Source organism: Symphalangus syndactylus, chromosome Y (genome assembly GCF_028878055.3).
Source record: "Symphalangus syndactylus isolate Jambi chromosome Y, NHGRI_mSymSyn1-v2.1_pri, whole genome shotgun sequence".
NCBI lineage: Eukaryota > Metazoa > Chordata > Mammalia > Primates > Hylobatidae > Symphalangus > Symphalangus syndactylus.
Window position 1 is genome coordinate 19,098,951 of NC_072448.2, and position 21,646 is coordinate 19,120,596.

Sequence of the window (21,646 nt, forward strand, 5' to 3'; positions counted from 1 at the left end):
AGACCAGCTTGGCCAACCTGGTGAAACACTCTATCTCTAATAAAAGTATAAAAAATAGTTGAGCATGGTTGTGGGCAGCTATAATTCCAGCTACTTAGAAGGCTGAGACAGGAGAATCTCTTGAGTTTTGTAGGCAGAGGTTGCAGTGAGCCAAGATTGTGTCAATGCACTCCTGCCTCAGCGAAAAAGAATGATAGTTCATCTCAAAAAAAAAAAGAAAGTCAATTAAGCAATACTTTCTAATTTAGTGAAAAACCTTTGTAACAGCTGACATCAGATCTGGTAATAATTCAAGGCTCCATTTATATATTTATATTTTAAATGTGTGTGTTTATATAATTCATATGCAAGCATATGTTTCCATTTTATAATGCAGATCACATTTTGTGAGGGAATATAATTAAGGGTTTTTTTTTCTTTTTTTTTAGACAGAGTTTTGCTTGGTTGCCTAGGCGCAACTTCTGCCTCCCAGTTTTGAAGGATTCTGGTTTCAGCCTCTCAAGTAGCTGGGATTACGGTCATGCACCAACACGCCCGGCTATTTTTTTTTGGTATTTAGCAGAGACGGTTTTGCACCATGTTGATCAGGCTGGACTCTACTCCTGACCTCAAATGATCTGCCTGTGTTGGGCCTCCCAAAGAACTGAGATTACAGGTGTGAGCCACCACGCCCAACCTACAGTTAAGTTTTAAATCAATAACAAAACAATTAACAATAATAAAAAGTAAAATGAAAATATTCTTTGCATAGTATTAACCTAAAATGTAAATCCATGATGCAAGAATCCTAAAAAATATAAAAACTTCAATAAAGAAAACACACCAAAAAGAAACATTTAAGATACATCAATCTTAAATAAATATTAATTCCTATGTGGTCCATAAATATGAAGAATTGTTCTGTCAAAGCACGTTAGTCTTTCCTAAAGTTAATCTATAAATTTAATTGGATAAAACAAAATTTATCAACATCTAGCTCTGAAATTCACACAGAAAAATAAACTTGAGATTACCTGAAACACTTAGTGTAAAGAAAGTTATAAAAGAAAGAATTTACCTGCCAAATTTTATGTTTATTCACATATATAGTAACTAAGAATTTAGAACTATGAGTAAGACAGATTAACATAACAAAATTTACAGCACTCACGCAAATCAGTGTAGTAAGAGACTGAAGTGATATGGAAATGAATTGCTAAGCTATGTTTTGATATTCCAAGTCACAGCTACAAATTCCAGGATGTCTGGAAAACCTACCACTAAAAAGTTAAATTCGCTTCAGTTGACAAAAAAAATTTATGAGATTATTTTCAAGGCTTTCTCTCTTCTCACTCACTCTACTCTTATTACTTAATTTAAGGTTATATTTCTAGGCTTCATAACTATTTAAAATGCCCATTAGGCCGAATGAGAAAAATAGTGAAGACTGGACTACAACACATGCACAGAAAGAATAGAAGAAATTACTGACTTATTCCCATTTGCATTTTTAAAAAAACTATCATTACCTTATAACTGATGAAATTAAATAGGAACAGTTACGAAAGTGTGAAAACTAAATAAAACTAAAGAGGGAAATATTTCAATTCCAGAAAGGATAATTATGGCATCCTTAATCTTTTTAGCCATCTATTTATATTCAATTTACTTGTTGGAGGCAGTGAATGAGAAATATTTGTGTCACTTACCTCACAATAGGTCCTAAAAGAAGAATGTGCCAAAAAAGTAATGCAGCCTTATTTCTCCTCAAGTCTTTGTTGAAAAACATCAGGGTCATTTGATCCAAAATTACTCCCACAATAATAAAGCTGATGGTAAATGACATCCAGAATCTGTCATTAGCTTTTCGATAAATTTCAAACATATATAAACCAAAGGCAACCTCACCACAGTAGAGAATGGTTGAGAAGAGAATGCTAAAAGGAAAGCTTATATGGGATCTCTGGCCAAGGACTATTTCTTCTTCCAAAGATGAGACCCCTCCTGTGCTTTCTTCATCTGTCTCTTGACACACTGTCTCCATTCTCAGGGGGCTGCTAATTCAAAGTCGTCTTGTCAGTGAATCCAGTAGAGTTCAGTATTAAATTTAAACAGAAGAAAACAAGATTCTCTATAATTCACTATTCATAGAAAATGTTAACAGATAGATATGGATCACTAATCACAATAGAAAAATCTGTGTCTGATTTAGGGAATATTGAACTACAATGTCTAACTTGACATACTATTTCTTCAGAAAACATTGTTTTAAAGAAGTAGATGATCAAACTTCTGTGAGGCATCAACTACCTCTTAACACTGAGATGATAGTCCTATCTCCAAGTAGTATAAAAGAAATGTTCATTTCTCATAAGTTTTCTTTTTGTGCTTTTCAGCCAATGTCTTCAGCTGACATCCACTAAAATAAAATGGCACAATCTAAGCCAAGTCTAACCATGATAAAACTAAGAAAACTATCCCCAGATATTCTTGATTAGTAAAGGAAAACAGAATAGTGAGGCCTTTAAGTTCCACTTATTGTTATATGTTGGTTATTTGAATTTAAAATACTGTTTCTTGGCTGAACTTAACTCTATAAAGTTATTAATCTAGTAAAGTTTCAATTTAAATAGATATAAAATCCAGACTGCATAGCAATAGTCGGTCTAAACTCTCTTTTGTTGGGGGGAAAAACAGCTCATTTTAGGTTCTCTGTAGACAAACTGCCAGAAAAATTACTGACATACTGTGAATGTCAATTAGTCACTATGTGGGAAGCAATATAAAACAAAATGAGTAAGAAGGAAAATAAAAGGCAACAGTACTTTTAAATCAAGTAAATGTTAAAATGAAAATGTTTTAGAGATAAATATTTTTCTGATGAAAAGTGCTGTTAATATATTGAAAGCACAAAAAATGAGTAAGCATCTAATGCAAATTTCCAGAAAGATATTTCCCCAGAAGATGTTGGTCGTTTTTAAAAATATATTAATGGGAAATGTAAAAGTAGTAGTTAAAAAAAGCGGGAGGGAAAAAGCAAGAAGTTATCTATTTTATTTGACAAGATGTTCATTTCTTGAACTTTCTTTGCATTGCTTTGTCATAATTTATCATAAATATTCCTTAAATTCTTTAAATTTTATGGTGCAGAATATTAAATTCCTCAACTTCTTTTGTTTGTTACTCTGATCTAAATCACACCTTTATCTATATGCACTAATTTATTCAAAGACAAAACCTTCATCACATTTTAAAATATGTCTTCCTGGACCCAATCCATCAATATGATTGATCTTTTTCTCTTTTGTGTAATTTATTTTATTCTCCTCGTCAGTGCCCTGATTTCCTTATCACACGTGTATAAAAAAAAAATTTTACAATTCAAAACAAAAACTGTCTCTCATGGTGCTGAACTTTTTCTCTGCTTTTAATTTGCCCAGAGAATTTCTATTAGCTATTCCCTTTCCATCAGTTCTTACTGTTTCTCAGGTTTTATCCCACAACAGTGAAGTCACAGTCGTTTCTCAAAGGTCATCAGTGACACCCTAATTGCTAAATGTAACATGTTACCTTAAACTTCAGTTGAATATTTTTGCCATTGATAATATGCTGTCATTTGAACATTCCACTTACCTTAACCAGTCAGGCTTTCATCCCCAACAGTTCACTAAAAGTACTATATTTAACTTCCTTTTTGCCAAATATAATAGTTTTTTTTTTTTTTTTTTTTTAATTCCTATCATTGTTTCTTTATTGAGACGGGGTCTTGTTCTGTTGTCCAGAGTGGCTGGAGTGTAGTGGTGCAATCTAGGACTCACTGCAGCCTCAACATCCCAAGCTCAAGCGATCTCTCCACTTCCACCTTCCGGGTGATTGTGACTGCAGGCCACCAGGCCTAGCTAATTTTGGTATTTGTGTAGAGACAGGGTCTCTTCACATTGCCCAGGCCAGTCTCGAGCTCCTGGGCTCAAGCCTTCTGCCCGCCTCAGGCTCCCAAATTGGAGGTGCAAGCCACCACACCTGGCCAATTATTAGAGTTATTTTTTAGTCTCCCTCTTACTGGAATTATTCCTGATGCATTTACTCTCAATCTCCTGGTTATCTTTTCCTGTACAATGCATTTTTGAATGGTACTTTGAGTCCCATATTTATATCTCCAGCCAGTCTCTTACCAATGCCCCAAACTTATAGGAGTATGTTGTAAATATTCAAGTTTAATAGGCAATTTGAACTCAAGGCTAAAAACTAAATTCTGATCCAGTTTCCAAACAGCTTTCCCTATATGTTTCCCACTTCACCTGATAACAATTACATCCTGTTGCTAAGGCACGTAAGGTCACCCTTAATGCTTTTCTTTTCATTACATCATTTCTATTAATCATCAAATTCTGCTTTTTTTACTTTTAAGACATATCCAGAATCTAACCACTTTTCCCTATTCCTCCTGCTATCACCCAGATGCAGGCCATCCACATTTCTCAGGCGATTAACTCAGCCTCTTTAGTGATCCCCTACCTTCCTCGATTACCTCTTATATTATGTGAGGTATATCTCAGATACTGTAAAAGTAACCATTTTAAAGTAAACATTTAGTAATTTTTAGGGTATTCCCGAAGTTACAAGAAAGATCAACACTATTTATATATAGAATGTTGCCATTACCTTAAAAAGAAACTACCCATTAGCATTCGATCCCAGCATCCCCCTTTACTAAGCTAAAACCGCGGTCCTTATAATGTAACAAAAACACATATATAATTTTATTCTTATTCACTTTTACATATCTTCTTCTACCATTCTTTTCTTGGCCAGGGCACCAATATATACTACAGCCTCAGAGGTTCTGCTCTCCTTGCCATTTCAAAAAATTTGCTCAAATCTCCTTTAAGTTTATATTATGTACCTGCATATACATAAATCCACAATCCTTACGCTTCTTACTTAAAAAAAAAAGTCACTAGTTGTTGTCACTGCTTCCTACTAAAGCCAAAATGTAAGTTCTATCAGTACATGGATATTTGTCTTTGGTCAGGTGAACTGTGGAAAACAATACGTGATATATTTTCAGTTCATTTTTATCATTTTTTTCTTTTACACTTTCTTTTTCTTCTTTCTTTCTTTTTTTTTTTTATAGGAAGTAACAAAGTCTTGCTCAGTTGCTCAGGCAGGAGTGGCAGGATTTTGGCTCACCACACAACCTCTGCCTCTTGGATTCAGGCGATTTCCTGCCTCAGCCTCTCAGTATCTGGGACCACAGGTGCCCACCACCCAACCTAGCTATTTTTTTTGGTAATTTTAGTAGAGATGTGGTTGTGCCATGTTGGCCAGGCTGGTCTCAAACTCCTGAGTTCAGGTGGTCCACCCGCCTTGGCCCCACCAAAATGTTTGGATTCACTGTGAGTCCACTGTGGCTGGCCTGATCTTTATTCTAAAAGGTTCACAGACTCAATTTATGTAACAGGCTTACTATTCTGTCTTCTTATTAAACTAATGAGACTAAAGCAAGGAAAGATTAAGTAATTTGACTCGATTCTTTATCCTGGTGGTTTTGTTATCAAAACATGCCAACTCCTTTCTAGATTCTGAACTTCACTTTCTCATAAAAAAATGATTTAATATGGCCGGGCGTGGTGGCTTACGCCTGAAATCCCAACACTTTGGGAAGCCGAGGCAGCCAGATCATGAGGTCAGGAGATGGAGACCATCCTGGCTAACATGGTAAAACCGTGCCTCTACTAAAAATACAAAAAAATTATCCTGGTGTGGTGGTGGGCACCTGTAGTTCCAGCTACTTGGGAGGCTGAGGCAGGACAATGGTGTGAACCCAGGAGGCGGAGCTGGCAGTCACTGTAGAAGATAATGGGCTGGGCGCGGTGGCTCACGCCCGTAATCTTTGGATTACGAGAGAGCCGAGGCAGGTGGATCACGAGGTCAGTACATAGAGATCATCCTGGCTAACACGGTGAAACCCCGTCTCTACTAAAAATACAAAAAAATTAGCCGGGCGTGGTGGCGGGTGCCTGTAGTCCCAGCTACTCGGAGAGGCTGAGGCAGGAGAATGGCGTGAACCCGGGAGGTGGAGCTTGCAGTGAGCCGAGATCGCGCCACTGCACTCCAGCCTGGGTGACAGAGCGAGACTCCGTCTCAAAAAAAAAAAAAACAACACAAAACAAAAAGGAAAAAAAAAAAAGAAGGTAAAGATAATGCCTCTTTCTAAGACAGAAGTTAAGCAGGTTTGCTGCTACCTCCCTTTAAAAGACTGGGGTTTCCTAAACTCAAGATTTCTACAACAAGCTTGCTAGTCTGTCCGATTTTTAAGCCGAGCATACTGCGGCAAGAAAGCTTAAGTAATTTGTGCAAATTCTTTATCTTGGTTGTTTTATTATAGAATATATGGATTTGCATCAATTATATCAGATATGTGGTGAGTGAATGTATGATGCAAACCCACTGCAAGGGTAAGATCAACCTAGGCCCACCTCCACATCCGGAGTTGATGGAAATATTTATATTGTGAATAATGCTACTAGTAACATTCATATACAAATGTTCATAATTATATCTGAATTTTAGGAACATATGGTGAACGTATGTCCAATCTTTTGAGAAACAACCAGACTATAAGAAGCAACCTCACTTTATGTTCCCACTAGCAATTGGATGAGGTTCCCAATTTTTCCATATATTCACCAACATCTGTTATTTCTTTCTAATTACACTCCATTCTATTCAATATATCTCATTGTGGTTTGAGATTCATTGTATCTCATTGTGGTTTGATTTTCATTTTTTCTGACAGCTAATTATCATTTCCTATGCTTAGCTCTAGATATGATGTGACAATATTTTTCTCCCATAGTGTCATTTTACTTCATGATCTGTTTGAAGCACAGAAGTTTAATTTCAATGAAGTTCAATTTAACTGATGTTTATTATGTGTGTTTTTGTTTTTCTTTTGTTGTTGTTTTTTTTTAAAGAAATAGTTCATGAATTTATTATAGACTAATCTCATTTTCATTTCTGATTGGTAGTTTAAGGCAAGTTATACATAATAAATATGAATGTGAGCCATGCATTTAACATAGTAATTCCATAAGCTTTTTTTAAATTATACTTTAGGTTTTAGGGTACATGTGCACAATGTGCAGGTTTGTTACATATGTATCCATGTGCCATGTTGGTGTGCTGCACCCATTGACTCGTCATTGAGCATTAGTTGTATCTCCTAATGCTATCCCTCCCCACTCCCCACACCCAGAGTGTAATGTTCCCCTTCCTGTGTCCATGTGTTCTCATTGTTCAATTCCCACCTATGAGTGAGAACATGCGGTGTTTGGTTTTTTGTCCTTGCCATAGTTTACTGAGAATGATGTTTTCCAGTTTCATCCATGTCCCTACAATGGACATGAACCCATCATTTTTTATGGCTGCATAGTATTCCATGGTGTATATGTGCCACATTTTCTTAATCCAGTCTATCGTTGTTGGACATTTGGGTTGGTTCCAAGTCTTTGCTGTTGTGAATAGTGCCGCAATAAACATACGTGTGCATGTGTCTTTATAGCAGCATGATTTATACTCCTTTGGGTATATACCCAGTAATGGGATGGCTGGGTCAAATGGTATTTCTAGTTCTAGATCCCCGAGGAATCACCACACTGACTTCCACAATGCTTGAACCAGTTTACAGTCCCACCAACAGTGTAAAAGTGTTCCTATTTCTCCACATCCTCTCCAGCACCTGTTGTTTCCTGACTTTTTAATGATGGCTATTCTAACTGGTGTGAGATGGTATCTCCTTGTGGTTTTGATTTGCATTTCTCTGATGGCCAGTGATGCTGAACATTTTTTCATGTGTTTTCTGGCTGCAGAAATGTCTTCTTTTGAGAAGTGTCTGTTCATGTCCTTCGCCCAGTTTTTGATGGGGTTGTTTGTTTTTTTCTTGTAAATTTGTTTGAGTTCATTGTAGATTCTGGATATTAGCCCTTTGTCAGATGAGTAGGTTGCAAAAATTTTCTCCCATTCTGTAGGTTGCCTGTTCACTCTGATGGTAGTTTCTTTTGCTGTGCAGAAGCTCTTTAGTTTAATTAGATCCCATTTGTCAATTTTGGCTTCTGTTGCCATTGCTTTTGGTGTTTTAGACATGAAGTCCTTGCCCATGCCTATGTCCTGAATGGTATTGCCTAGGTTTTCTTCTAGGGTTTTTATGGTTTTAGGTCTAACATGTAAGTCTTTAATCCATCTTGAATTAATTTTTTTATAAGGTATAAGGAAGGGATCCAGTTTCAGCTTTCTACATATGGCTAGCCAGTTTTCCCAGCACCATTTATTAAATAGGGAATCCTTCCCACATTTCTTGTTTTTGTCAGGTTTGTCAAAGATCAGATAGTTGTAGATATGCGGCATTATTTCTGAGGGCTCTGTTCTGTTCTGTTGATCTATGTCTCTGTTGTGGTACCAGTACCATGCTGTTTTGGTTACTGTAGCCTTGTAGTATAGTTTGAAGTCAGGTAGCGTGATGCCTCCAGCTTTGTTCTTTTGGCTTAGGATTGACTTGGCAATGCGGGCTCTTTTTTGGTTCCATATGAACTTTAAAGTAGTTTTTTCCAATTCTGTGAAGAAAGTCATTGGTAGCTTGATGGGGATGGCATTGAATCTATAAATTACCTTGGGCAGTATGGCCAGTTTCACGATATTGATTCTTCCAACCCATGAGCATGGAATGTTCTTCCGTTTGTTGTGTTTTTGGTTACATATTGAAGTAACGTTTGCCTAATCTAATGTCACAAAGATTAACATCTACGTTTTTTTCTAGAGTTTCATTTTATAGTGTTCAGCTCCTGAATTTAGTTTTTGATACATTTTGAGATAATTGTGATAAAAGACAAGGTTCCAACTTCACGTGAGTATCTAGTTGTCTCAGCTCCATTTCTTGAGATTTTGACTATGTTTCCTCATTCATTTATCTTGGTACCTTTGTTGGAAATCAATTGTGCACAGGTGGGTAGGCTTCTTTCTGAACTCTCAATTCTATTTCATTGGTGTATTGTGTCAGTACCACATTATCTTTACTGCAGCTTTGTGGTAAATTCTGAATGGAAAGTGTATTGTTTTGGCTATTCTGGGTCCTACAGAAGTTCATAAGAATAGTAGAATTGCCATAGCTATTTTTATAAAGAAGCCACCTGGGATTTGGTAGAGACTTAATTGAAACTGTAGGTCAATTTTGCAGTGTTGTCACTTAATGTTATCTTCCAGTCCATGAATATTGGATATCTTTCCATTTATTTAAATTTTCTTAAATGTCTTTCAACAATATTTTAGAGTTCTTAGATTATAATTTTTGTACATTTGTTAAATTCATTCCTAAGTATTTTATTCTCTTGCTGTCTTTGTGAAATGTTTTTTCTTAATCTCATCTTATTTTTGGATTGCTCTTTGTAACTGTGTAGATATATAATTGACTTTTGTATATGATCTTGCTATCTGCAACTCTGCTGGACTTAATTATTAGTTCTTATTTATCAGAATTTTCTGTATACAGGATCATGTCATCTGCAAACAGAGATAGATTCACTTTTTTCCTTTCCAATTCAGATGGTTTTTGTTTTTATTTTCTTGCCCAATTGCCCCTCATCAAAATCAAACTCCCAGTAAAATGTCAAAGAGAAGTGGCAGCAGTGGACATCCTAGCCTTATTCTGGATCGTGAGGAAAATGCATTCAGGTTTTAGCATTAAGTTTCATGTTAGATTTGGGGTTTTTGTAGATACCTCTTTTCAGGCTGAGGTATTTTCTTTCTATTCCCACCTAGTTGAATTCTTTAATCATAGAAAGGTGTTGGATTTTATAAAATATTTTACCACATCTGTTGAGATTGTCATATGGTTTGGGTTCCTTAATTGTGTAAGCATTGCATAGCTGATTCTTGAATATTAAGCTAAGCTTGCATTCCTGATAAATCTACTTGGTTATGGAATGTACCTCTTCTCATATATTGCTGGATTTGATTTGCTAGTATTTCCTTGGGAATTTTTGTCTGTATTCATGAAAGATATTTGTTTGTAACATTCTTTTCTTCTACAATCTTTCTCTAGTTTTGTTATCGGAGTACTACTTGCCTCATAGAATGAGATGGAAAGTCTGTTAATTTTATATTGGTTACATTTAGCCATAAAATCAGACCTATATGAAATTATCTATCTAAAACTTATTAAGATCACATTTTTGAGCCAAGTAAATCATCATTAAAAATAATGCTTTCTTGGTAAGCAGAAGGTATGCAGTAGTTAAGACACATATTTACTTTTTAAGAGTGAAGGTAGCAACATTTATATACATGTAAAAGGTTTGTTAATTGTTAATTGCAAAGTATGCCTATTAACAACTAAATGTTTGTATACTCATCAGTCTAGATGATTGATTTATTAAGCACCTCTCACTACAATTGTGATTTGTCAATATAAATAAATATCCATCAAATTTGATTCTGGCCTATATTTTGACAATGCTACTGAAGCATTTAAATTTGTGACTGTTATATATCTTAAAAATTTTTTCATATTTTGATATTTCATATTTTGTCTGTCACCTTTTATGTTATTATTGTCCCTCCTTATTGCTTGCATTTTTTTCTAAAATTTTCTTCTGTCTAATACATTTGTAGTGGCCTTTTTAAATAACATTTGTTAATTTTCTCTAAACCTTTGTTTTAATATTTCAGTGTAATTATTCCCAGGTAAAAGCATATTTTCTCAATCCAGTGTTAGAGTATTTAATATTTTAACACATAAGTTTGAAGCATTTACATCTAATATGATTACTCTCTTATCTACATAATATCTGATTAGATAGCTTTTTATTTACTCAAGATTTTCCATCTCTGCCTTTGCTGCCCCTTTTTTAGCATTTGTTGTTCAATCCCTCTCTCTAAACTGAACCTCTTTTTTATTGTATTATTTTATTTTTCTTGCACAAATTTATTTTTTCCTGCTTTTGACATTAATTACCATATTTTTACACTTTCTGTAATTGTTCATTTTTTTGAAAAAATATTCACGTTTCCTGCTTTTGACATTAACTACCATATTTCTACAATTTCTGTAGGTAATTAAAAGGGCCCAGTTAGTTGAAATTTTTTTCGTAAAAAGGTAAAATGTATTTCTAGTCCCCCCAAATAAAACCCACACAAATTTCTATGTACCACTTTAATTTTGATATTTGTTTTTGTCCTTGCTAAAAAATAAATAGCTTTTATACTTCTGTTCCTTTGGCTTTCACTAAGTCTTTAATATTTGCTTAATCTTTGTGAGTTGAAAAATGTATTTTTATTAAATGACAACTTATGTGGAATAATATTCAGTGTAGAATTTATTTTCATATTCTGCCTTTTAGCCATTCTATACATTTTTTCCTTCTGGTTTATCTTGTAATTTAATATGAAAGTTATCTACTCCAAGCTCAATTTTTATTAACTTATCTTTCATATATGGTCATCAGATATAACATGGAATTCCCAGGTGCATTTTCATTTTAAATAAACAATAAATAGCATTTTAGTATAATTATATTCTCAATATTGAAAGGAAGAGACTCGTACCAAAAATAAATTCCATGTTGTTTGTCAGCAAACTATCAAATTGCAAAATGAAATGTGACATTTACATTTATGTATTTTCCCCCACACCTGGCAAACTTACTTTCAGATCTACTTAGAAAATTACTTATTCTTGCTATATTTGTGCTGAATCTACTATACAAGGAACAAAGAAATAAAAATTTGTTTGACTTTTTACTATATGGTTCATTTTTCAATGAGGTATAATTCTCTACTTAAAAAACTTATTTTTGTCCTACTATCCACCTGTTTTGTCCTTAGATGCCATTTATTCATCTCAGAGAACACCAAAACCTACTTATTAGGAAGAATCTTTTAATTCAACTTTTTATCTTTGAGTGTTCCCCTTAGTGTGTTTTGTTTTGGCTATTTCTTAGGGCATGGAACTTTAACCAATCAATTAGTTGCTGCTTTTGAGGTAGTTATATCTTGTAGGTAATATGAAAAATTTGACCTCAGTCTTGAATATCACTTAGGATGGAGGTTGAGATATGAACTTTCCCCTCACGGCTTTGAATAAAAACCTCATTCTGTGTTAGATCCTAGTATCTGTGGTCAATGGCTTTCTGTATTTGCTGAAATATTCTAGCTAAATGTCTAAACAACACTTTCTTTAACAAATTATTTAGGCAGGAAGCCCAACCCCACTGGACTCAGAAATGGTCTCTTTCCTGGGAATATATCCACATTTACTACTCAGTTGACTATTTCAATGAACTATCAAGTTTATCCCAAATTAATAATATTGGAGTTCAAATCTCACAGATGTTTTCTTTCTTGACAGCCATTTTTATTTTTTTAAAAGAATATTATATTACACTTTTAATTTTTGGCTTTCATAAGAGTTGGTTTGGCAACTGCTCACGTTGCCCCAGAGAACTAGAAGTAAGTGCTTGATTTCAATTAAATTATTTGTTACTTAACAAATAAAACCTATGAGAAGCCATTATTACTGTATCCCTCTGCAGTTGGAAAAGAACATATTTTTGGTAATATTTTCTGGAAGCACTGCCAACTTTATTTTTTTTCCAAAGTGTATGGTAGGTATTTCATCTGTTCTTCATTGACCTATATTATTTATATGCTATAAATCACTGGCTTTTTCACATATATTATAAAACTTCTTTGAGATTAATTGCGGTGAAAAGTTTATTCTATAAAATCACTTTATTATAGGTAAATCATATCATTTCATTCTCTGCAATCATACCTCCCCATGTTTTGCTTTATGAGATTTGGCTTGCTTGGTACTTTAAAGCCTTCCTCAAACTTTGACTTCCTAGGACTTCCAGGTACAATGCAACACCCCAGTGTTTCCTCTGAACAACTAAAACACCACAGACATAATGACAAGAAACAAAGACTCTGAAAGGTCTGTCTAGGGACTTCAGGACTTGAAGAGTGATACTATGGTAAAGGCACTGGGTTTTCTTGTTGCCTTCCATGTATCTCACATAATGGACTATAGAAGTTTCCAATTCTGAATCTCCAATAGGCACAGACAAAAAGAGCTTCAAGAAAATCCTGTTCTCTCCCAGCCAAAGGACCAGGAAAGGATAACCTAACTACAAACAACCACACAAAACCGTTCTATGGAGAATAACCAAACTACTCCAGATGAACACCACAGAAAAAAACTACTACTTCAGTTTCTCTGCAGCCATGTACAGAGACAAGCTTCTCCCAGGTCAGTAATGCTCTGATTCCCTCTAAAGTCAGAGTAGGCAGCTAATCTTCTATTTCCCACACAGCTAAAAGAGAGGACAGCATTCCAATTCCAATTCCCTAACCAGTGTCAGCAAAGTCCAATAGCAAGCTGAGCACCCAGGTCCACCCAACAACAATAGTGGTTAAACAGACAGATCTAAGTAGAGATGATTGCACTGTGCTTCTTGACTGCTGTCTCCACTACCCTACCCTATTCTGTCAGTGGGCTCCACCGGGGAGTTAAGCATCTACCACCACCCAACTCCCTATCCTCTGAACAGTTGAAATGAATCTAAATTAGTCAGCAATCTGCTATTTCCCCATGCTACAGGTCAGGAGGACCCCAAATTAGCAATAGTATCATCCACAACTGCTCCAAAAAATATGATATGCTCTGATACACATTAAAACAAAACAGGTATGGGCTCTATATGCTGAAACATATAAGACACTGGTAAAGAAATCAAAGTAGTAATAAAGAAGGATACATTGTGTTAATGGATTGGAAGACTCAATATGTCGCGTTAATCTCCCCCAGCTTGACCTATATATTTGATGCAATTCCTATCAAAATCTCAAAAAGAATTTTTTTAGATAAAGCAAACTTACATCCTTGGATAGCTAAGACAATTTTGAAAAAGAAGTATATAATGGGAAGAATCTATCAATAATGTTTTAAAGACTTATTATACTGCCAAAGTAATCATGACAGTGTGGTATTTGCCTAGGGATAGATTCATAAAAAAAAGGTAGAAGAGAAAGCCCAGAAATAGAGTCACACTGGTTTGGATATGATGCAATATGTCACAAAGCTGGCAAATGTAAATCAGTGGAGGAAAAATAGCCTTTTAACAAATGGTGCTAGGGCAGGTGGACATCCATAGGTTAAGGAAAAATAGCCTTAACATAAACCTCACCCTACAGAAATTAATGCAAAATGGCTCATTAACTTCAATGCAATCTGAAATTCTAACACTTTTTAGGAAATTTTAAAAAATAATAAAGAAAATTAAACACTCTTAGGTGTGGCAAGGAGTTATTGGATTTGATACCAAAAATACAAGCCATGAAAAAAATCTGATAAATTAGATCAAATCAAAACTTAAAACTTCTGTTCTGTGAAATAACTTACAAAGGGACTAAAAAGCCAATCTATAGATGGAAGAAAGCATTTGTGAAATGTGTACCCAATTACTATACCTAGGTAAAAATTAATTAGCTAATGAACAAAGTGTACAAAGATATTTCATTAAGAAGGATATAAGCATGGGAAATAAATGCATAAAATGTCACTGAACATTATTAGCTACATCAGTGCATCTATTAAAACATCTACAGTTTTAACAAGTAATGACAACACCAAATGCTGGTGAAGATGTAGAAATAACAAGCCACTCATGCATTGCTTGGTGGCATGTAAAATGGTAGAGTCAGTCCAAAACTGTTTGCCATGCAGCTGTCAGACAAGCTTGCAACACAGTGCAGTTATCCTAGAGAAAATAAAACTTATGCAAAAAATTGTACATGAAGGTATAAGGCAACTCAACTAAAAACATCCCTTGTGTTCTTCAATTGTGAATGTTCAAACAAGCTGTGGTACATTTATACCATGGGGTGCTACTCAGCAATAAAAATGAAATAGACTATTAGCATGCATAATTGGAAGAATCCTAGGGAGTTAAACTGAGTGAGGAGTCTTGGCAGGGAGGTGTTCCTCCTGTTTCTGCCACACTATGCAACATAGGGAGATGGAAACAGATCCACTGACTAGTAAAATGACATGAATGTTCACACTCCTTTTGCTGGAGTCCTTCACATTTAACATGGACCTGGGTGCTGCAGCTTCTCAGCTGGTCTCTGGAGCTCTCACAAAGATATTGTGGTCCAAATACTGTTATTAATTCACTGACTCTGTGAAGGAATGAAGGCCTGACACTTCCTAGTATGCCATCTCATTGACACCCCTCTTCAGTACATAATACTGAGACCATTCTTTCATTCAATCATTTACTATGCTTACTTAAAAAAATAGTTGCATAATATCTAAGAAGTGACAGAGTAATCAGGGAAGAACTGTGGTGACAGGTAAATAATATATTCATTTTTTAAAAAAGATTTGATGTTACCCCTGAAATGTCATGCACAGTTATAGATGAGAAAGCAAACCTAACAGACACTAGAAATAGGATGACTGTTTCACAATCTCTTGTAAGATATAACTCCTTCCTTAATATCCCTCTTTTGTGATAGAATACCCTTTTTCCTGTTTTAAAACTAAAGCACAAACTATTATCATCTGTAAAACAATTATGACTAAGACAAATAGGATATATGACTGACATAGATTTCAAGTAAATATAAATATTATATAAAGATGTTAGAGTTAAGTCTTCAACTCTGATGTTATGTGATGCTCAAGTTTAAGACTAATAATATTAAGCAGTATCTTCATGTTTAAGAGTCACAGATTAGACTTTCAACCCACAATTTAAAAATAAAATGTAATTTTCTATGATAGCATTGAGCTTAACTGAAAAAATGTATATATCAAAGTTGTTAAACAACTTTACTTGCTTTCTTTCTAGAAAGCTCTATTATGACAGTACAGCCAAACTTAAGAAAAATATCAATAGAAAGAATACTTAAAATAATTCTAACAGGTTATCTTAAGAGTACTATAGTAGATAAACAAAGCATCTCAAAAATCAAGAGCCTAACTATAAGGAGTATTTTTATTGATTACTATGTTTTAAGTACCTGAACTTTGTACACAAAGTGAATTTGCTTTCCAGGTATATTGGCAATAAATGGGTACAACTGATGATAATTTTTTTCATTTGTTGAACAGTAATACTCAGCAAGATTTGGAAGGTAAAAAAATAAACACAGCAGAAATTATTTTTTACCTTATTTTTTCTCTCTTCCTTGATGCTAATACAAGAGACAGTGGTAGGAAGTTTCACTGATATGTTCTGCTTCAGAATTTAGAATTTCAAAAGATTTTGTTACAAGAATAATAAGAAGAATTAGATTCTAACTGTAGGCAGCAGGTATCTAGGAAACCTAGTGCTTCAATTTTGTATAAATTTAATTTACACTACATCTTTAAATTTTTTGGACTTCAGTATGATTATTTTATGTGAATTTCAGTTCAAATGAACCATGCTATAGGTGTTACATGCAGTTAGAGTTTAGTTTTATAACATACTCATTCTGGGCATTTATTTTTATTATTTTTTGCCACCTAATAAGAAAGTTTAAAATCATTACTAAAAACTTTAATAAATACATGACGTTCTTACTGTATCTACAAATTAATTTATCAAATGGCTGTGATAGGTGCCACAAAGATATAATAGATCTTATAAAATGACAAAAACTGAAAATGGCTATTTTGTATGTAAATTTTAGACTTTTTCTTTAATCAAATCTTTGAAAAAGGCAATTGACTGTTGAAATAATAAAATATTGTGTTTATATAATTTTAAAAATGTGTGTAGCCCAGAGGCTGAGAGGGGAGAATGGTACATGTTATTTTAGTTTTTTAATATTGTCCATAGAGAAGTGTAATATCTCTTCAAGGTAGCTTGTGGTAAATTTGAGATGTACACTACAAACCTCAAAGCAAGAACTAAAGTAACAGTAACAGCTAAGAAACCAACAAAGGCCATAACAGGAAATTTAAAAAAATACTTCAATAATAGAAAAGAAGACAGATAAGAGAAAATGGAACAAATAACACATGGAGAAAACAGAAAGCTACAGCAAGGAGCACATTAACTGTAAATGGCTTATATACCACAACTAAAGGGTAAAGCCTATAAGAGAAATAAAAATAGTAAAATCCAGTTATATGTTGTCTGCTAGAAACACACATTTGACATAAAGACACAATTAGTAGGGAAGAAATGGAATAAAGCTGTGCACTACTAAGCCTAGTGATAAGACAGCTGGAATGGCTATATTAATATCAGACAAAGTAGAGCGAAAAATGGAAAATATCAATTGATGCTCAAGTTGTTCTGGTTAGGAGTACAAACTCTGGAACCAGACTTTCTGAGTTGCAATACTGTCGCTTCTTTCTATTTTTTCTTTTAACTATAAAATAAATGTCCACATTGCTAACAGGCATATCAACTAGTTTATTACGCTTGCTTTCTTTGTTTTTGGTTGTGGTGGGCATTTATTTTTTTTTATTTTTTAAGACATGGTCTGCCCTTGTCGCCTAGGTTGGAGTGCAGTGGTGTCACCTAGACTCACTGAGCCTCAACCTCCAGGACTCAAGTGATCCTCCTGCCTTAGCCTCCCAAGTAGTTGGGACCACAGGTGCATGCCACCATGTACAGCTAATTTTTGTGTTTTTTGAGGAGATGGAGTTTGCCCATCTTCCTGGTCTCAAACTCATGAGCTAAAGTGATCCACCTTCCTCAGCCTTCCAGTGTTAGGATTACAAGCATGAGCTACCACTTGGCCAGAATCCTGTCATTTCCTTGAATTGCAAAATTAAAACCTCATAAGCTACAGTTTCCACATCTGTATAATAATAACATCATTAGAATCTTCCTGGGGAGATAGCAGTGTAGAGAAAATAATACATCAGCAGCAGGCAAAAGATTTTGTGGTACATAGTGAAGTTTGGAAAGGTGTTCCTATAGATAACATTATAATCATGACCACCATCATCATTTCTTAGAAACACAGAATTGACAGGACTCACTGATTAAGAGTATTTGACAGTGAAATATGAGAGAAGAGATTGCCTTGGTCAATTCTTGAGTATCCATCTGGTAGAGCTTGGAAAAGTGATGGAAGCAGAATTTTTGGGAAAAACATTTAAAATGAACTTAAACACCTTACTTTCGAGCTGTGTGATGTACATAACTGGTGATGAACAGAGTAACCTTGTCAACTTCAAAATACATCTGATTGCCAATTTGCAGTATCACAAGAGTAGTAAACATTTACTGTGAAAACTTCAGAAAATACAAATTACCAAAAGAATAGAGTTTACATATTGCTTAGTTTTCTCCAGCAATGGAGAGATCAATAATAATAAATCTGACACCAATTCAAAATATGAAACTTTAGGGTACTCAAGTACTAAAAGTTTTTTTTAATGTAAAAATTCAAACTCACACATAACAGAGTGTCCAAAGTAGAACATTAGAAATTACAGATTTCTGGTGTAACAACAGGTCCAGGTGATGATAATTCAAGGCTGCTGAAACAAGTGAATGAAATCTTGAGGGAATCTTAATGATGAGAACTAATTCTTGCTTCTTGGAGTGATGAGACAAATAGTCCAAAAATTAAAAAAAAAAACACAAACAACAACAACAACAAAATAATTTGTTGCTTGCAAATAGGCCCTAGAAGCAATATGTAACATTCTTCAAATGAATAGATGAGAAAAATCACATCTGACCTAATTAATTCAATGTCACAAAAAGAGAGACAATGTGTTATTTAAAGGAATGAGATAGAAAAAAACACCCTTGTAAATAAAGACAGAAGAGTACAATGAAGTACCATTTCCACCTACGAGGAACAGACATGTAAGAAATTATGGGAATCATGTGCAGATGATATAATTACTTATCTAGAGGCACCATAAAAATGTTTTTTCCCAAAATAATGTCCATTAGGGATAAAATTTTAAGAAAGAAAGGATGTTACTTTTTTATTTTTTATTATTATACTTTAGGTTTTAGGGTACATGTGCACAATGTGCAGGTTTGTTACACATGTATCCATGTGCCATGTTGATTTGCTGCACCCATTAACTCGTCATTTAGCATTAGGTATATCTCCTAATGCTGTCCCTCCCCCCTCTCCCCACCCCAGAGCAGTCCCCGGAGTGTGATGTTCCCCTTCCTGTGTCCATGAGTTCTCATTGTTCAATTCCCACCTATGAGTGAGAACATGCAGTGTTTGGTTTTTTGTCCTTGCGATAGTTTACTGAGAATGATGTTTTCCAGTTTCATCCATGTCCCTACAAAGGACACGAACTCATCATTTTTTATGGCTGCATAGTATTCCATGGTGTATATGTGCCACATTTTCTTAATCCAGTCTATCGTTGTTGGACATTTGGGTTGGTTCCAACTCTTTGCTATTGTGAATAGTGCCGCAGTAAACATACATGTACATGTGTCTTTATAGAAATGCAAATCAAAAGCACAGTGAGATACCATCTCACACCAGTTAGAATGGCCATGATTAAAAAATCAGGAAACAACAGGTGCTGGAGAGGATGTGGAGAAATAGGAACACTTTTACACTGTTGGTGGGACTTTAAACTAGTTCAACCATTGTGGAAGTCAGTGTGGCGATTCCTCAGGGATCTAGAGCTAGAAAGACCATTTGACCCAGCCATCCCATTACTGGGTATATACCCAAAGGACTATAAATCATGCTGCTATAAAGGATGTTACTTTTAAAGACAGTTGTTAAATACCTAGTAAATAGAGTAAGTCAGTAAGAAAAGCAGAAAGAAAATAAGCTGCAGGTACCAGAACCCACAAAAAGAAAGAAGAGGGAAAAAGAAGGAATGGAGGGAGAAAGCACAAATGGAAAGAAAAAGGATGGGAAGGAGGAAGGAATGTAGAGAGAGATGTTACAGAAGTAGGTGAAGGGTCTAAAGGAAAGCATGGAAAGACAACTGCAGAGACATCAGAGTTTCTGGGCCTCGGGATAGGGGAAAACTACACCCAACATTATAAGAAATATATCCTACTTTCTCCCCAGCAATCCATACATCAAATATGATATTAATACAGATTGCACCTTTCTGGCTGCCCCAACCACTTCCTTCTCCTTTGGACTGCCAGAAGGACCTCTACAATTTATTTCTGGAAAAAGCTTATGAAAATATGCACATATAAAAAGGGCCACAGAGTTTAGAAGTGCGTCTTCCAGAGTCTAAAATTCAAGGCAGAAAGTGAAAGTAAAGTCACTGAACAATGGAATTTAGGCATGTGTTTGTGATTAAGTGAACTTGTTTCTGGTACTCACATAGCCAGTGCCTCACTGCATCTGAATAACAAAGAATATGGTAGATTTCTGCCCCTTTGAGATTTCACTTAAATACGAAGCACTTTCTCCTTCTGATGTTTAAAAATATGCTGAAATTGGCCTGGCGCCCTGGCTCACACTTGTAATCCCGGCACTTTGGGAGGCCGAGGCGGGCGGATCACGAGGTCAGGAGATTGAGACCACGGTGAAACCCCGTCTCTACTAAAAATACAAAAAATTAGCCGGGCGTGGTGGCGGGCGCCTGTAGTCCCAGCTACTCGGAGAGGCTGAGGCAGAAGAATGGCATGAACCTGGGAGGCGGAGCTTGCAGTGAGCTGAGATTGCGCCACTGCACTCCAGCCTGGGCGACAGAGTGAGACTCTGTCGCAAAAAAAAAAAAAAAAAAAAAAAAAAGTAATAATTGACTTCTCAAGTAGTCTGATATAAATCAAATGAGGGCCTAAATTAGGATGGCACAAAAAGAATAGATGTGCACACACACACACACAGAAAATCTAGACAAAAGTTAACACACACTATATACTTCGGTATTTTGTCACTTTTTCTGTTATTTTAAACTTGGATTTTAGTTGGCAATGATTTTCTTCATTACAATTCATACTTAGTGAGCTCAGTAACCATGATCACAATAATTTGTGTCATCACTTGCGTAATAAACTTCACATATTTTGCTCATGGATTGTATCACTGTAGGCATATGGTAGAATTTTATAGCTGGCATTATCAATAGACCTCTCTGATCTTCCATCAAAGCCTTCCAACAGGCTTGTGCCTTTAATTACTTCCTGTAAGAGTCCATCTTTCATGTTTTCTAATGCACATTTTCCTTCTTTTCTTTTGAAACAGAGTCTTGCTATGTTGCCCAGGTTGGAGTGCACTGGCATAATCTCAGCTCACTGTATCCTCAACCTCTGAGTTCAAGCAATTCTGTGCCTTAACCTCCTGAGTAGGTAGGATTAGATGTGCACCCACACCATGCAAATTTTTGTATTTTTAGTAGAGATGGAGTTTCACCATGTTAGCCAAGCTGGTCTTGAACTCCTCGCCTCAGGTGATTCATCCACCTCAGCCTCCAAAACTTGCTGGGATTAAAGGCTTGAGCCATGACACCCGGCCTCTAAATACACATTTTCATCACATTGGTTTCATGCTCCATCCAAAGTCTGATTTAAATTCTTTTGTTGACATTTAATACTTTCCAGATGCTGAGCCTATATCCTCAGCATAACTGAACAAATCTCTTCAAGACCTGATATTTGTATGCCTTGCAGCTTCATGTGTTTCTGTTTCATCACCATCCATTTGAAGC

The 21,646-nt window shown here is 35.2% G+C and overlaps 1 protein-coding gene across 1 annotated transcript in view; it reads right to left on the minus strand.

Annotated features, from left to right (window-relative positions):
- Positions 1-16,253, minus strand: part of XKR3 (XK related 3) — a 30,915-nt gene extending 14,662 nt beyond the window's left edge. The window contains exons 1-2 of the mRNA XM_055269605.1: positions 16,209-16,253; positions 1,689-2,036 (exon numbers count right to left, since the gene is read on the minus strand). Coding sequence (XP_055125580.1) covers positions 1,689-2,023 — 335 coding nt within the window. The 5' untranslated portion in view covers positions 2,024-2,036; positions 16,209-16,253. The remainder of the gene's footprint in view (positions 1-1,688; positions 2,037-16,208) is intronic.
- Positions 16,254-21,646: the final 5,393 nt, after the last annotated feature.